This window comes from Cyprinus carpio, unplaced genomic scaffold (assembly GCF_018340385.1).
Source record: "Cyprinus carpio isolate SPL01 unplaced genomic scaffold, ASM1834038v1 S000006514, whole genome shotgun sequence".
Taxonomy (NCBI): domain Eukaryota; kingdom Metazoa; phylum Chordata; class Actinopteri; order Cypriniformes; family Cyprinidae; genus Cyprinus; species Cyprinus carpio.
Window position 1 is genome coordinate 379,125 of NW_024879182.1, and position 12,793 is coordinate 391,917.

The 12,793-nt window shown below is 37.6% G+C and overlaps 1 protein-coding gene across 1 annotated transcript; it reads left to right on the top strand.

Annotated features, from left to right (window-relative positions):
• The first annotated feature begins 1,140 nt into the window (after positions 1–1,140).
• LOC122143828 lies at positions 1,141–11,663 on the top strand. Its single transcript, XM_042754425.1, has 7 exons — positions 1,141–1,337; positions 4,055–4,162; positions 4,615–4,678; positions 6,570–8,375; positions 8,960–9,058; positions 10,518–10,600; positions 11,297–11,663. Exon 4 carries the CDS (start codon positions 6,914–6,916, stop codon positions 8,081–8,083), a length of 1,170 nt encoding a protein of 389 aa, XP_042610359.1. The 5' UTR covers positions 1,141–1,337; positions 4,055–4,162; positions 4,615–4,678; positions 6,570–6,913; the 3' UTR covers positions 8,084–8,375; positions 8,960–9,058; positions 10,518–10,600; positions 11,297–11,663.
• The last annotated feature ends 1,130 nt before the right edge of the window (positions 11,664–12,793 follow it).

Below are 12,793 nucleotides of genomic sequence, written 5' to 3' on the forward strand. Positions count from 1 at the left end.
TCACTCAAAATCTTGAATCGATCTCGCTTGACAATCCTCATAAGGGCTGTGTGGTTCTCTCGGTTGGTTTGCAATCTTTGTCTTCCCACACTTTTTTTTTCTTCCACTCACTTTTCTGCCTTAAACATGCTTGGATACAAGCACTCCTGTGAACAGCCAGGCTGATTGGCCCATGAATTTTTGTGACTTACACTCCTTGTGAAGGGGTGTCAATGATTGTTAACACCACTTTTGAAGGCTCAGGAAACCTTGCAGGTGTTTTGAGTTGATTAGCTGCTGGCATTGTCACCATATGCTAATTTGTTGAGATAGTGAATTGGTGGGTTTTTGTTAAATGTGAGCCAAAATCATCACAATTAAAAAGTCTGTGTGCTTAAAACTACTTTCAGTCTGTGTGCATTGAATTTATTTAATAAAAAAGTTCACAATTTGAGTTGAATTACTGAAAAAAAAACTTTTCCACAACATTCTAATTTATTGAGATGCACCTGTATGATAGGCTATAGCAAATTATTTCACGGACCCCCATCACTTTGAGAACCGCTGGTCAACACAGAAGAAAGCCCTGTCTAGACTCTACACTGGTGCGAGTTGTCTAGCTATTTATTATTCTGTTTGTTTGATGAAATGTAGTTGCAATAATGTGTTAAGATTCCATACACGTGCAGCAGCAGAGGACTATTATTCTGCTGCGTGAAACTGCGGAAGAACTGATGAAGGCAATGGTTTGATTTTCGGCTGACCAATCAGCAGAAATGGGCGTTTATTTCTTGCCCACATTGTAGAAATCAAATATTCAAGCTGTTTAATAATTTTTCTGCCCTTGAATGAAAAACTTTTGAACTTAACTTTTTTTAAGTTAAAAATTTAAGCCGAATTCTCGAAAAAAACCGAAAAAGGAGCTTTCCCCCCCCCCCCCCCACTTTCACACTAAATCAAAAAAATGAATCAACAAATGATACCACGGATTGGATAAGGTTAGATAATTTTTCTGACTTGTGTACTTATCCCAATGGTATCCATCAAAGGTTAAATTTAATGACTAGAAAATGACAGTATTAAAAAAAAAAAAAAAAAAAGGAAATCTTTTATTTATTTATTTTTTTTATCAAATACTGACATCTCTATACATGACCGGTCTGCAGTCTTGATATCAACCTTATATCAAATGAAATAACAACAGAGTAAGACAATGACAATACCAACATGTGTATTACTGATTACCACAATTGTTTTCTTTTTCCTTATAATGTTTAATCTATTGAAAAAGAGAGAGGAAGGAAGAGAAAGAGGGAAGAGAAGAACATTAGGAATGAGGAGGAGAGAGACATCTAGAGGTAAAAATCAACTGAACCAATTAAAATAGTTGTGTTTTCTTTGCTTTAAAGGGGTCATATGATGCTGTTTTAAAAGTTCATTATTATGTTTATTGGGTGTAACGGAATAGATTAACATTCTTTAATATTCACATATTGTTCATTATTGTAACTTTCCAATTCACCAGTATGGCCAGATGACCAAGTGCATTTTAATTGCCTGAACACCTCAAGCATGTCAGAAATGTAATGCCCCTTAGGCCAGGCATGCTCTGTGTAATCTTTGTCTGGTTTTGAGTCAATTTCTGACTCACACTAAAATCATTAAATTGTGCTAGCAGCATGCAAGTCTTTTTGATGTATATCCTAAAATAAACCTAAAATAGGCTTTAAACTGGTCATTAGGGGTGTGGCAAGATCTTGGTGCCATGAAATCTTTAGGAAGGTATGAATGAATGTCCTCTGTTATATTGACTAAATATATTTGTGGGACACTATAAGCTTTTATAACTTTGCAGATGACATACAAGTAAAAGAAACATGAAATGCATCATATGTCCTCTTTACCATGAAAAGGTTCATCATAGTCCACATGGTATTAGACTCAGCATGCCCTACTGCATTGCAGTATTTCCATTGAATAGTTTCTATAGTTGCTATAAAGTATAATTATAATATTATTGTAAAAGGGTTCCAGCTAGCCTTCCAAAGTCAGACTACATTTATCGTGCTCATAAATTTTGGGGAGTATGTAATTGGCAGTGTTTTGAGTGGCTCTAATGCTTCCATATTCATTTAAGTAGAACGCATGCCCAAACAAATCTAGCTACATTTGTGCTCAAAATTATTCATACCCTTGGTAAATATGATTAAAGAAGGTTGTGAAAATAAATATGGATCATTAATCCTCTTGATCTTTTATTTAAAAAATTTACAAAAACCTAACCTTTCATTGGAAAATAAGAACTTAAAATGGAGGGAAAATCTCATTATAAAATAAAATATTTTTCTCTAATACACATTGACCACAATTAATCATACCCTTTATTCAGTACTTTCAGAGACCATTCCTTCATCCAGAATCTCTCCAGACCCTTTCTCCTATAATGCCTGATGAGTTTGGAGAACACCTGACGAGATCAGAGACCATTCCTTCATCCAGAATCTCTCCAGATCCTTCATATTCCCAGCTCCATGTTGGTGCTTCTTCTCTTCAGTTCACACTCATTTTCTATAAGGTTCAGGTCAGGGGACTGGAATGGCCATGGCAGAATATTTGTTTTGTGCTCAGTGACCCATTTTTGGTTTTATTTTGATGTTTGTTTGTGGATCATTGACCTGTTGGAAGATCCAACCTTGATCCATTTAAAGATTTCTAGCATGGACAGTCGGTTTTTAAATGTTTTATCTGTTGGTAATTGATAGAATCCACGATGCCATGTATCTAAATAAGATGTCCAGGACCTCCAGCAGAAATATAGGCCCACAACATCAAAAATACAGCAGTATAGTTCATTGTACACATGAGGTACTTTTTTTCTCTGTGTTCACCAAACCCATCTTGAGTGTTTGCAGCTGAAAAGCTCATTTTTTTAGCTTCATCTGATAATAGAAGCCAATTTGTAATTCCTGTCTTGTCTGACAACTGAATATGCTGGAGTTTGTTTTTAGAGATGGATGAGAGCATTTTTTTTTTTCTTGAAACCCTCCCAAACAACATGTGGTATTGTAGGGGCTGTTTGATAATTTTTGTGACCCCAAGACTCAACTATTTTCTGGAGTTCTCCAGCTGTGGTCCTTGGAGAGTCTTTAGCCACTCAAACTCTCCTCACCATGCATTAGGGCAATAAAGAAACACGCCCTCTTCCAGGCAGATTTGTAATATTTTATGTTGACTGGAATCTCTTAATTACTGCCCTGATAGTTGAAATGTCCTCATATTTATAATCCTGTGCGACAGGAAGCCATGGCTGAATAATTATATGTTCATAATTACCCATGTGCTCAAAATTAAATATGAATGGGAATATACTTCAGAGATATTGTACTCATAAGAATTTCTAGGAGTGTCAATAATCGTGTCCAACGTGTATTTTAGAAAAAACAAAAACAAAAATCATAATGAGATTTTCCCCCCATTTTCAGTTGTTTTAGTTCAATGAAAGGTTAGATTTTTGTGAATTTTTTAAAAAGATCAAAAGGATTAACAATGCAGATTTATTTTCACAGCCTCCTTTGATCATATTTACCAAGGGTATGAATACTTTTGAGCACAACTGTATGGTTGTATTATTGTAGCAATTATTTGTAAGTGTAGAGTTATGAATCTGTAAATCAACCCATGTGTCCATATTAAGATGTGTAAATGTGTAAAAGGTCTTAGATTTGTGAACATTTGCGGATTCCTGTAAACATTATTGAGAATCTGTGTATAATCAATTTAAAATCTCAAAATATTAGCATTCAAAATAGCATTCAAATTTGCTATTATTTTGATATGCAAATGTAAAGCCCAGAGAATCCTTCACTTTTCCACATTCTGATCAGTGTGTGCAAGCCTTTCGAAGTATAATTCTTGGCAGTGAGTGTGGACAGAAGTGTTCACACTAGTGGACCTTTGTTTTGCGCTGAAATAGTTTGTCATTTTCATCTTATTGTTTGTTTATTGGCAAATAAAGAAATGTGAAAATTTGATTTTAAATTAGATTTCAGATTAATTCAATGTGCATTTTCTTAAGGTTGTAAGACACATCAAATTAGCAAAGAGGAGATGACTTCACTTGCGAAATGTTCAGTTTGCTATGGACCATTTTCACCGCTGAAGTGGTGGGGGCTGAGATGTAAAGGTTAGTTTAAAAATAATCATGAGATTCAGTGAATATATTTAATGTTGTGAAATGTATTGTCTAGACATATTACAAAGATAGTCTGGCAAGTTAAACAAAAAAAATTACTAGCCAGTGGTCAGGGGGTTGTATCACAGGAAAAAATGTGTTTATATATATATATAATATTATGCCATAGGTTTATATTTTTTGTATTTCTCAAACTGGATTTAGTGTTACCGAAGTAAATAGAGCTACAAATACAGTTCTAGATTACCCAGCAGAGCACAGATCAACTAAATCATGTATTTTGCCAGCATTTAGGCTCATTTTATGGCCAGTTATTACACAAATCCAAAATTGTACCAATCATTATTCATTGTTATGTTAGAGATTTTTTATTTAAAAGGTTGACTGTGTGAAGAATTGTGAATTTTTCTCATCACAATTTATTTTTATTTTATTTTTAACAGTGTGTAGTACTACATGGCACGTGTACTGTTTCCATTCAAAAGATAAAAAACAAAAAAGACTTGGGTAAGTGTTATATTTTGGCAATGCTTTACTGGAAGGGGAGATAAATATGTGTGTGTGTGTGTGTGTGTGTGTGTATCAGGGCTCGACATTAACACTTTTCCGGGACAAGTGGATTTTGTGAAGGGGCAAGTGAAAAAGAATTTATACTTGCCCGATCAAACATGTAACAATAACTAGGGCAGCACTGAAACTTTGTCGATAATGATTGTGATTTTATTACTTTCAGCTTTCTCTTTCTGCAAATTGCATGGTGTAGCGATATGATGACAGCACCCTAAATACTATCAAACACTCCAATGCAACTCCATTCTTTGTGAAAGATGGATAAAAAGGTGCACAGGAAACAAAAACCTCGAAAAAATTATATACGACCTGTGAAATGCAGGCCAAATCACAGAGATGTCGATTTGCACGGGACTAATATTATCACAGGACCTTAGTGTTTGGCGAAATATGGTTGGTCATTTGCGGGGGAGGTCACCAGGTAATACTAATCCCGTGCGAATAGGGCTATAGAATGTATTGACAGTCTCGTCAGTTGAGGCTCGTGCAGCCTGTCTAACTCGCGGAGAAATAACACTATAAGCGCAACAGCACACACAAACAAACATGAGCAAACATACTGCGGTAGAAAAAAAGATAAATATTCTATATAATATATGCAACATCACACAACCAAGAGTCATGTTTTCCCGAATTTCAGCACGATTGCAAATGTGATACTGATTTTTATACAACTTTAGTTCAAGAAACAAGTAATATTAACTGATTTATATTTTAGACAGATTATTGATCGTTTTTTTGCTCCATTTTGCTAGTGAAAATAATTCTAACCAAATCCACAGCAGAACAGTCGTGCATCTCCGAGCAACACACACAGTCATTCGTTACTGAATTATTCAACATTTTTGAACGAGTCAATGATTCAGTGAGCCATTCATAAAGACAGTTACTTGCTTAATTTATTGAATGAAATAGCCGTTTGAACGAATTGGTTGAATCAATGATACACTCATTAAGACAGTGACTTGCCACCACCTAGTGGTGGTTTCATTTCATATTTAAAAGTAGTATTGCATTTTTCCAACATTTCATATTCGTATGTCAACAAAAGTAAAACATTAATCTAATAAGAATATTTATGCATTTGCAATTTTGAGTAAATTAATTTAAGGAACCTCTTATCTTCATTAAACAGTCTGGGTAAATACATCTAAATGGCACTTTCAATGCAGCTTCTGTGTTTTCTCTGCAGTGGAAAGATGGAGTTTGTTAATACTGATTTAATTTGAATAGTAAAAACCATATAGTGTCTTATTATTCTAACTTAATTTGACATAAATGGTGACATGTACATTTAATCAGGTTATGAGAATATTGTTCTTCATAAAGTTAAAAACAGCAATCAATTTAAGGCAAATATCACGAATATGCTGATTAAAGTAATACCTGACAGAGCACCGATGAGACGATTGCTTCAGAATAAATTATGTTTGCGCCAAAAAAAAATTAAAAAAATTTTTTTTAATATAAATTGTCATTAATCACTTACCCCCATTGTCATTCCTAAACCATAAAAGCTTAGTTTGTGTTCAGAACACAATTTAAGCTATTTTGGATGAAAACTGAGAGTCTTTTGACTGTCCCATTGACTGCCAAGTAAATTACACTGTCAAGGTCCAGAAAAGTATGCAAGACAATTTACTATACAGTCAATGGGACAGTCATAAGGCTCCCGGTTTTCATCCAAAATATCTTAATTTGTGGTCCGAAACGGGTTTAGAATGACATCGGGACATGTGATTGACAATTTTTTTTTATTTTGGGGTGGAGTATCCCTTCAATTGTTGGTTTTGTTTTTTTAACTTGTTTTTTTTTTTAAATAAATCAGGAGGAAACTGACAGAGATTCTGATGAGGAACAAGATCCAGAATACATTCCAGACTCCGAATCAGATACAGACGATGACCCTACAAATACATCACTATTTGTTGACCCTACAAGACCAGTCAACAGATCAAAAAAATCAGCAGATAAAACTTCAGAAGATAAAACTGTTGTTTCAACTGGAGGGCAAAATTTTGCTTTGTTTTGCCAAAAGCCAGTTTTCAAAATAGCACGACACTTCAGAACACACATAAAGGAGGACAGTGACATTGCAAAGGCTCTTAGTCTCCCTGTCAGGTCAAAAACAGAAAGGAATTGCTTGAGAAGCTTAGGAATAAGGGAAACTTCATGCACAACAATGAGGTTCTAAAGAATGGATCTGGTTCACTCAAAGTCAAACGAAAGGCTAAAGGTGACGTTAAAAACTATGAGTACTGTATCCACTGCAAGGGGATGTTTTTACGGACCGAGTTGTGGAGACACATGAAGAGGTGCTCCGACGAACATGGGGACTCTGAACGTCATGGCAGAAAGCGAGTAATTGGCCTTGCTGCACTGGTAAAATCTGCGTGCTCTAGCACTGAAGATGGCGTGCTTAAAATGTTAAGTCGCATGCATGACGACGAGATTTCAGATGTTGTTCGCAACGACTTTAGCCTGTTACGCTTTGCAGAGTCTCTTTATAGTAAACATGGTCATGATGCATCAAAGCATGACTATATACGTCAAAAAACCCGCCAACTTGGACGTTTCTTACAATCTTTGCAAAGAAAGTCCTCAATCCAAACTCTAGAGGATGCTATAATACCAAGCAACTTTATGAAGGTCATTGAGGCGGTAAAGGAGACAGCAGGATTTGACAAAGACAACAACAGTTACAAAATTCCAAGCCTTGCCTTGAAAATAGGACACTCTCTTTTAAAAGTGAGTGACATTATACGTTGTCATGCTTTAATGGCTGGAAACGAGGACCTCATTAAATCGTCAGAAGCATTCCAGAAACTTTATCAGGCCAAATGGTCTGAGTACATTTCACACTGTGCTCCGAGTACCATTAGTGATTTGAAGTACAATAAACCAGATAGTCTACCACTCACTGAAGACATCCAAAAGCTTCACAAGCATCTTGACAAAAGGGCAGAATTGGCAAATGCAGAACTAAAGAAGGAGGCAACGGTACAGAACTATTCTAGTCTAGCAAATACAACATTGACCAAAATTGTCCTCTTCAACAGAAGATGCATGGGAGAGGTGTCAAAGATGAAACTCAGGAATTTTCTTGAACGAGATCACTCAAACACACATGAAGGAATGGGGCTGTCGGAATACGAACAGAAGCTGTGTAACTATTTTGAGCGTGTAGAACTTAAAGAGAAGAGAGGGAGAAAAGTTGCAGTTCTGCTAACTCCCGAAATGTCAACTGCCCTCAAACTGATGATTGCAAAGAGAAAGGAATGTGGTGTGCCAGATGAAAATCAATACTTATTCGCTGTACCACACTGCCTCACGTACTACTGAGGACATCAATGTCTCAGACGACTTGCAGTTGAATGTGGTGCAAAAAAACCCGATTATTTACGGTCCACTCATCTACGCAAAGAAATCGCAACCACGTCCCAAATTTTAAACTTAAAAGACAATGAGCTAGATCAGCTTGCTGACTTTTTAGGACATGACATATCAGTTCATAGACAATTCTACCAACTGTCTGGGCCCACTATATAAAGTGGAAAAAATTCAAAGTTGCTGCTTGCACTGGAAAGGGGAAAGCTACGTGAGCTGCACGGAAAATCACTTGATCAAATTGGAGGTATTTACCGCCAAGTTATGCTAAATTTTATTGTCAAATGTTATGTTTTTGTTTGTTATTACTCCTTCTTGTGGTCCTTAATCAACTGTTACAGCAGAGGTCCACATCTTGCTCCTGGGGACCCACTTTCCTGTAGAGCTCAGCTCTAAACCTAATCAAACACACCTGAATCAGGAAATCAAGGTCTTCAGGATCACTTGAGAAGTCAAAAACCAGTTGTGCTGGAGCTGGTTGGAAAGAAACTTTGCAGGACAGTGGGTCCACAGGAGCAGGGTTGAAGACCTGTGTGTTACTGTATTCCACTTACAGTATTTTAAAAGGGCAAAATTTAAGTGCTTAATTTAAAAATGTATAAATGGTTAAAATAACCATTTAAAATGTTGGTCAAGATTTTTGTTGAAATTAAATTGTGACTCGGATTAAATTATGAGGTGCCTCAAGATTCTCATCCCTACAATCTTAACAGGTCTATAATGTAGAAAGACCTTTAATAATTATTATGAAGCCATAATTCATGTTTGTAGCTGTTAAGTCTTAATTGTTATTGAAACCGAACATACATTTTTTTTTTTTTTTTTTTTAAGATTTCACAGAGGAGGAGGAGGAGGAGGATGACAGTGAAGATGAGGAAACCATTCCTGCTGAAAATATACTGCAGGAAGATGCTCCTGCTGAAATGAATGGTATGTATTTTGAATATAAAAAAAGTGTCAGCATACCAATTAGGGTTCTTCTTGTATTTGTATGCTTACATGAGAAGGTGTAGAGGATTTGGTTAAAGGGATATTTCATCCAAAAACGAAAATTCACAATTTTTCTCACCCTCAAGGTATTTGCACACTTCCAAATTTTTGCACGTTGAAAAATAAATACGACCTCACAAGAGCTGTGCGATAAAACGATAACGATATGTATCACGATAGACATGTAATCGATATCAATCGATAAAATGATAACGATATGTATCACGATAGACATATAATTGATATCAATAAAAAATGCGTTAGATAAAACGATCAATATTTTTTTTTTCTTCGTCGGAGGAAACCAGAGGTTGCGAAACAAGTTTGGATAAATGAACAAAGGCACTCGCTCTCTGGTAACCTAGCAACATAGGGAGTGACACGCTACCAGCCAATCATGTAACAGTTTGGTTGTGCCATATCGTTGTCTCGTGTTGGATTCTTCAGTAACAGAACCGGCGTGGAGTGATAAGTGGAAAGCCTTATTTAATCGGTGAGTGATATAGATAAGATCATTGACTGCATTCGGAGATTTTTTTTCCCCCTGAATTACCGCTGGGTGTGAATTGTACTAAAATAACGTTGCCTTATCTTCTCTGAAAAGCGTGCCGCACATTCAGCTGACAGAAAGCACACTTTAAATAAACGAACAAAACCTATCCAGTGATGAAATGTTTTCTGTGTTGACACAAATCTTGTGTGATGTCCTAACTACCCGATAATCACTCGTGCTGTCGCCGCGTCATGATAGGTGCGCCTTATATTTTCCTGCTTTTTTTTGTCCTTTGCCAATCACACCTATGAATCAGAGGAAGGTAAAAGGATTAGTTCACCCCAAAACGAAAATTTCCCTAATCATTTACCCCCAATGCCACCCAAGATATCTATGTCTTTCTTTCTTCAGTGGAAAATAAATTACGTTTTTTGATGAAAACATTTCAGGATTTTTTTTTCGTCATATAATGGACTTCAATGGATTATGGAGTATTGTCAATGATCTTATGAAGTATTCTGATTTGTTGAGATAGTGAATTGGTGGGTTTTTTGTTAAATGTGAGCCAATTAAAAGAACCAAAGACTTAAACTACTTCAATCTGTGTGCAATGAATTTATTTAATACATGAGTTTCACAATTTGAGTTGAATTACTGAAATAAATGAAATTTTCCACGACATTCTAATTTATTGAGATGCACTGTAATATACCTACAACACAGTAACCTGTAATAGGCTAACCCGCGTTTTCTCATGCAATATGAGATAGCTTGTCAATGGCGGGGAAAGCGTCAATAGACTATTGTTTTAGAGTTGCCATTCATTCATCTTACAACTGCAGTATTGCCCAGTGGTTTACACCTCAAAGCATTGTAAAACGATGATTTGCCTATCCATATCCACAGAGCCTTTGAAAAGGAGGAAACTGTGCCCGAAGGACACATCTGATGGACCAAACACTGAAAGAAATCTTTCTCTGAAAACAATGGTATGGTAAAGTTGGGTTTAAATTCTAATTTAATTTGAATTTTATTAATGTAATATCTAGATCAGGGTTCTTCAACTAAAACGGCTTGAGTTCCAGTAATGAACTATTTCATCTCTCTGTGCGCTGCACACTGTTCTCTGCTCTCATCTCTGCACGCATGACATATAAATTAAAAAGAATTATAAAGAAAAATGGGGAAAAAAACACTTAAAACTGTTTATAGGTATATCCCCCATTTCACAGACAAGGCTTAAGCCTAGTCCTAGACTAAAATGTAAATCTGAGCTAATTCAGCTGAAAGAAACTTTCACTGATTGATTCTAAAACATGTCAGTGTTTTTGTTTTGTCTTAAGATGCACAACAGTAATGTTTTTTTTTTCTAAGGGCATGTTTATAAAAATGTCTTAAATGTCCTAATTGAACTGTGGCCTAATCCTGGTTTAGGATAAGCCCTGTCTATGAAACCGGGTCATAATTTCACATTTGAAGTAGCCATATGGGCATACAATCCCATTTAATTTTGAGTTGGCTTACCTGTTCTTAAATACAAACACAATCATTCTCAATTTGAGTAAACATTACTTAATTACACAAATCTTTGTGTTAGTTCAGCCAGGGAAGCAGGTCTGGTTAAACAAAAAGGCACAAAAAATGGTAGGCAGTAATGCTAACAATTTATCATTGTTTCTTTTCAGTCTCTAGCAGAGGAAAACGGACAGCCAAAAGGCCATGGAAAAAATCTGAGGTGAATGCTGTTATGCGACACTTCAGACAACACATAACTAAAGGTCGCTTGGCATCGATGAGAGAGTGTGAGGTCTGCAAAAATTCAGAGAATCCAGTCCTACAACACCGGACGGTCCAAAATATTAGAGACTTTGTCCGTAACCGAGTGGTAACCTTAAAACGCATGGAGTTTTATTAATTACTATTTAAATTACTTTACATTTTTAGAAGTAAAGTTTTGTTACTCCAGTCACAAGTGACAATATTCTGAATGCAATTTAATGTAAAGTGCTGTCAAAAGATTAATCACATTCCAAAATACGTTTTTTACGTTTTTTATACTTTATACACACAGATATAGTATATATTTTGAAAATATTTACATGTATATACATTTATATATTTATATTAGGATTTATTTTATATATAAACAAAATTTTTCTTATATACATACGTGCTTGTATATATGTTTGTGTGTATATATATATATATATATATATATATATATATTTTGTGACGAGTCAGCTGCCTCCTCCCTGATAATCACCGGCACCCCCCGTCCTAAATCGCCGCCCTTCACCGGGCTCCCGATAGGAGTGGGTGTGGGAGAGAGGAGGGGCGCTGGACGAGTCAGGGCTGGCGGCGTGTGATGGGGCACACCTGAAGGAAATGGAGCCTCATCACCGCCGCTGTTTAAAAGCCCAACGCGCCTCTCCTCGGGATACCGGTCTCTTCCCCGTGCATGCACACTGGTGTCCTCGTGGGTCCAGGAAGGGTGCGTTGAGGGACTCCAGCGCCACCGGAGACGTGAGCTGCCGGACCCGCGGTCCGGATGAGGACCGCACCCGTGTACACGGCCATCAGGCCAGAATGCCAGGCCGTCCATCCCCTGAAGGTGCCGCGGCCAAAGAGAAGGATGCGGCCGCTAGAAGGAGCCGCCGCCCCTCGCGCCCCGGACCCAAGAGGGGAGCGCGTGCGGCCACCGGACTCCGCCCCTTACCTGGACCCTTCCCTCCGTGAACACTGCCAGACCCCCCACGAACCCCGCAGCACGACGAGGACACCAGATTCCCTGTTGTTTTGGACACTGTTCCCCTTTTGGACACTTTATTCACCTCTCCGAGGCCTGACGCCACGCCCACTGTGTCTGTCGTTGGCTCCGCCTTGCCCGCATTCTCCACCACTGTGACGGGACGAGCCAACGACAGACACAGTGGGCGTGGCGTCAGGCCTCGGAGAGGTTTTTATTTAACAGAAAAACCAAAAAAAAAGGGGGAATAAAGTGTCCAAAAGGGGAACAGTGTCCAAAACAACAGGGAATCTGGTGTCCTCGTCGTGCTGCGGGGGTCTGGCAGTGTTCACGGAGGGAAGGGTCCAGGTAAGGGGCGGAGTCCGGTGGCCGCACGCGCTCCCCTCTTGGGTCCGGGGCGCGAGTGGCGGCGGCTCCTTCTAGCGGCCGCATCCTT

Bases quoted from the DNA above. Each gene is read 5' to 3' on its own strand.
- LOC122143828 (XM_042754425.1), top strand. From the start codon at position 6,914: ATGCACAACAATGAGGTTCTAAAGAATGGATCTGGTTCACTCAAAGTC.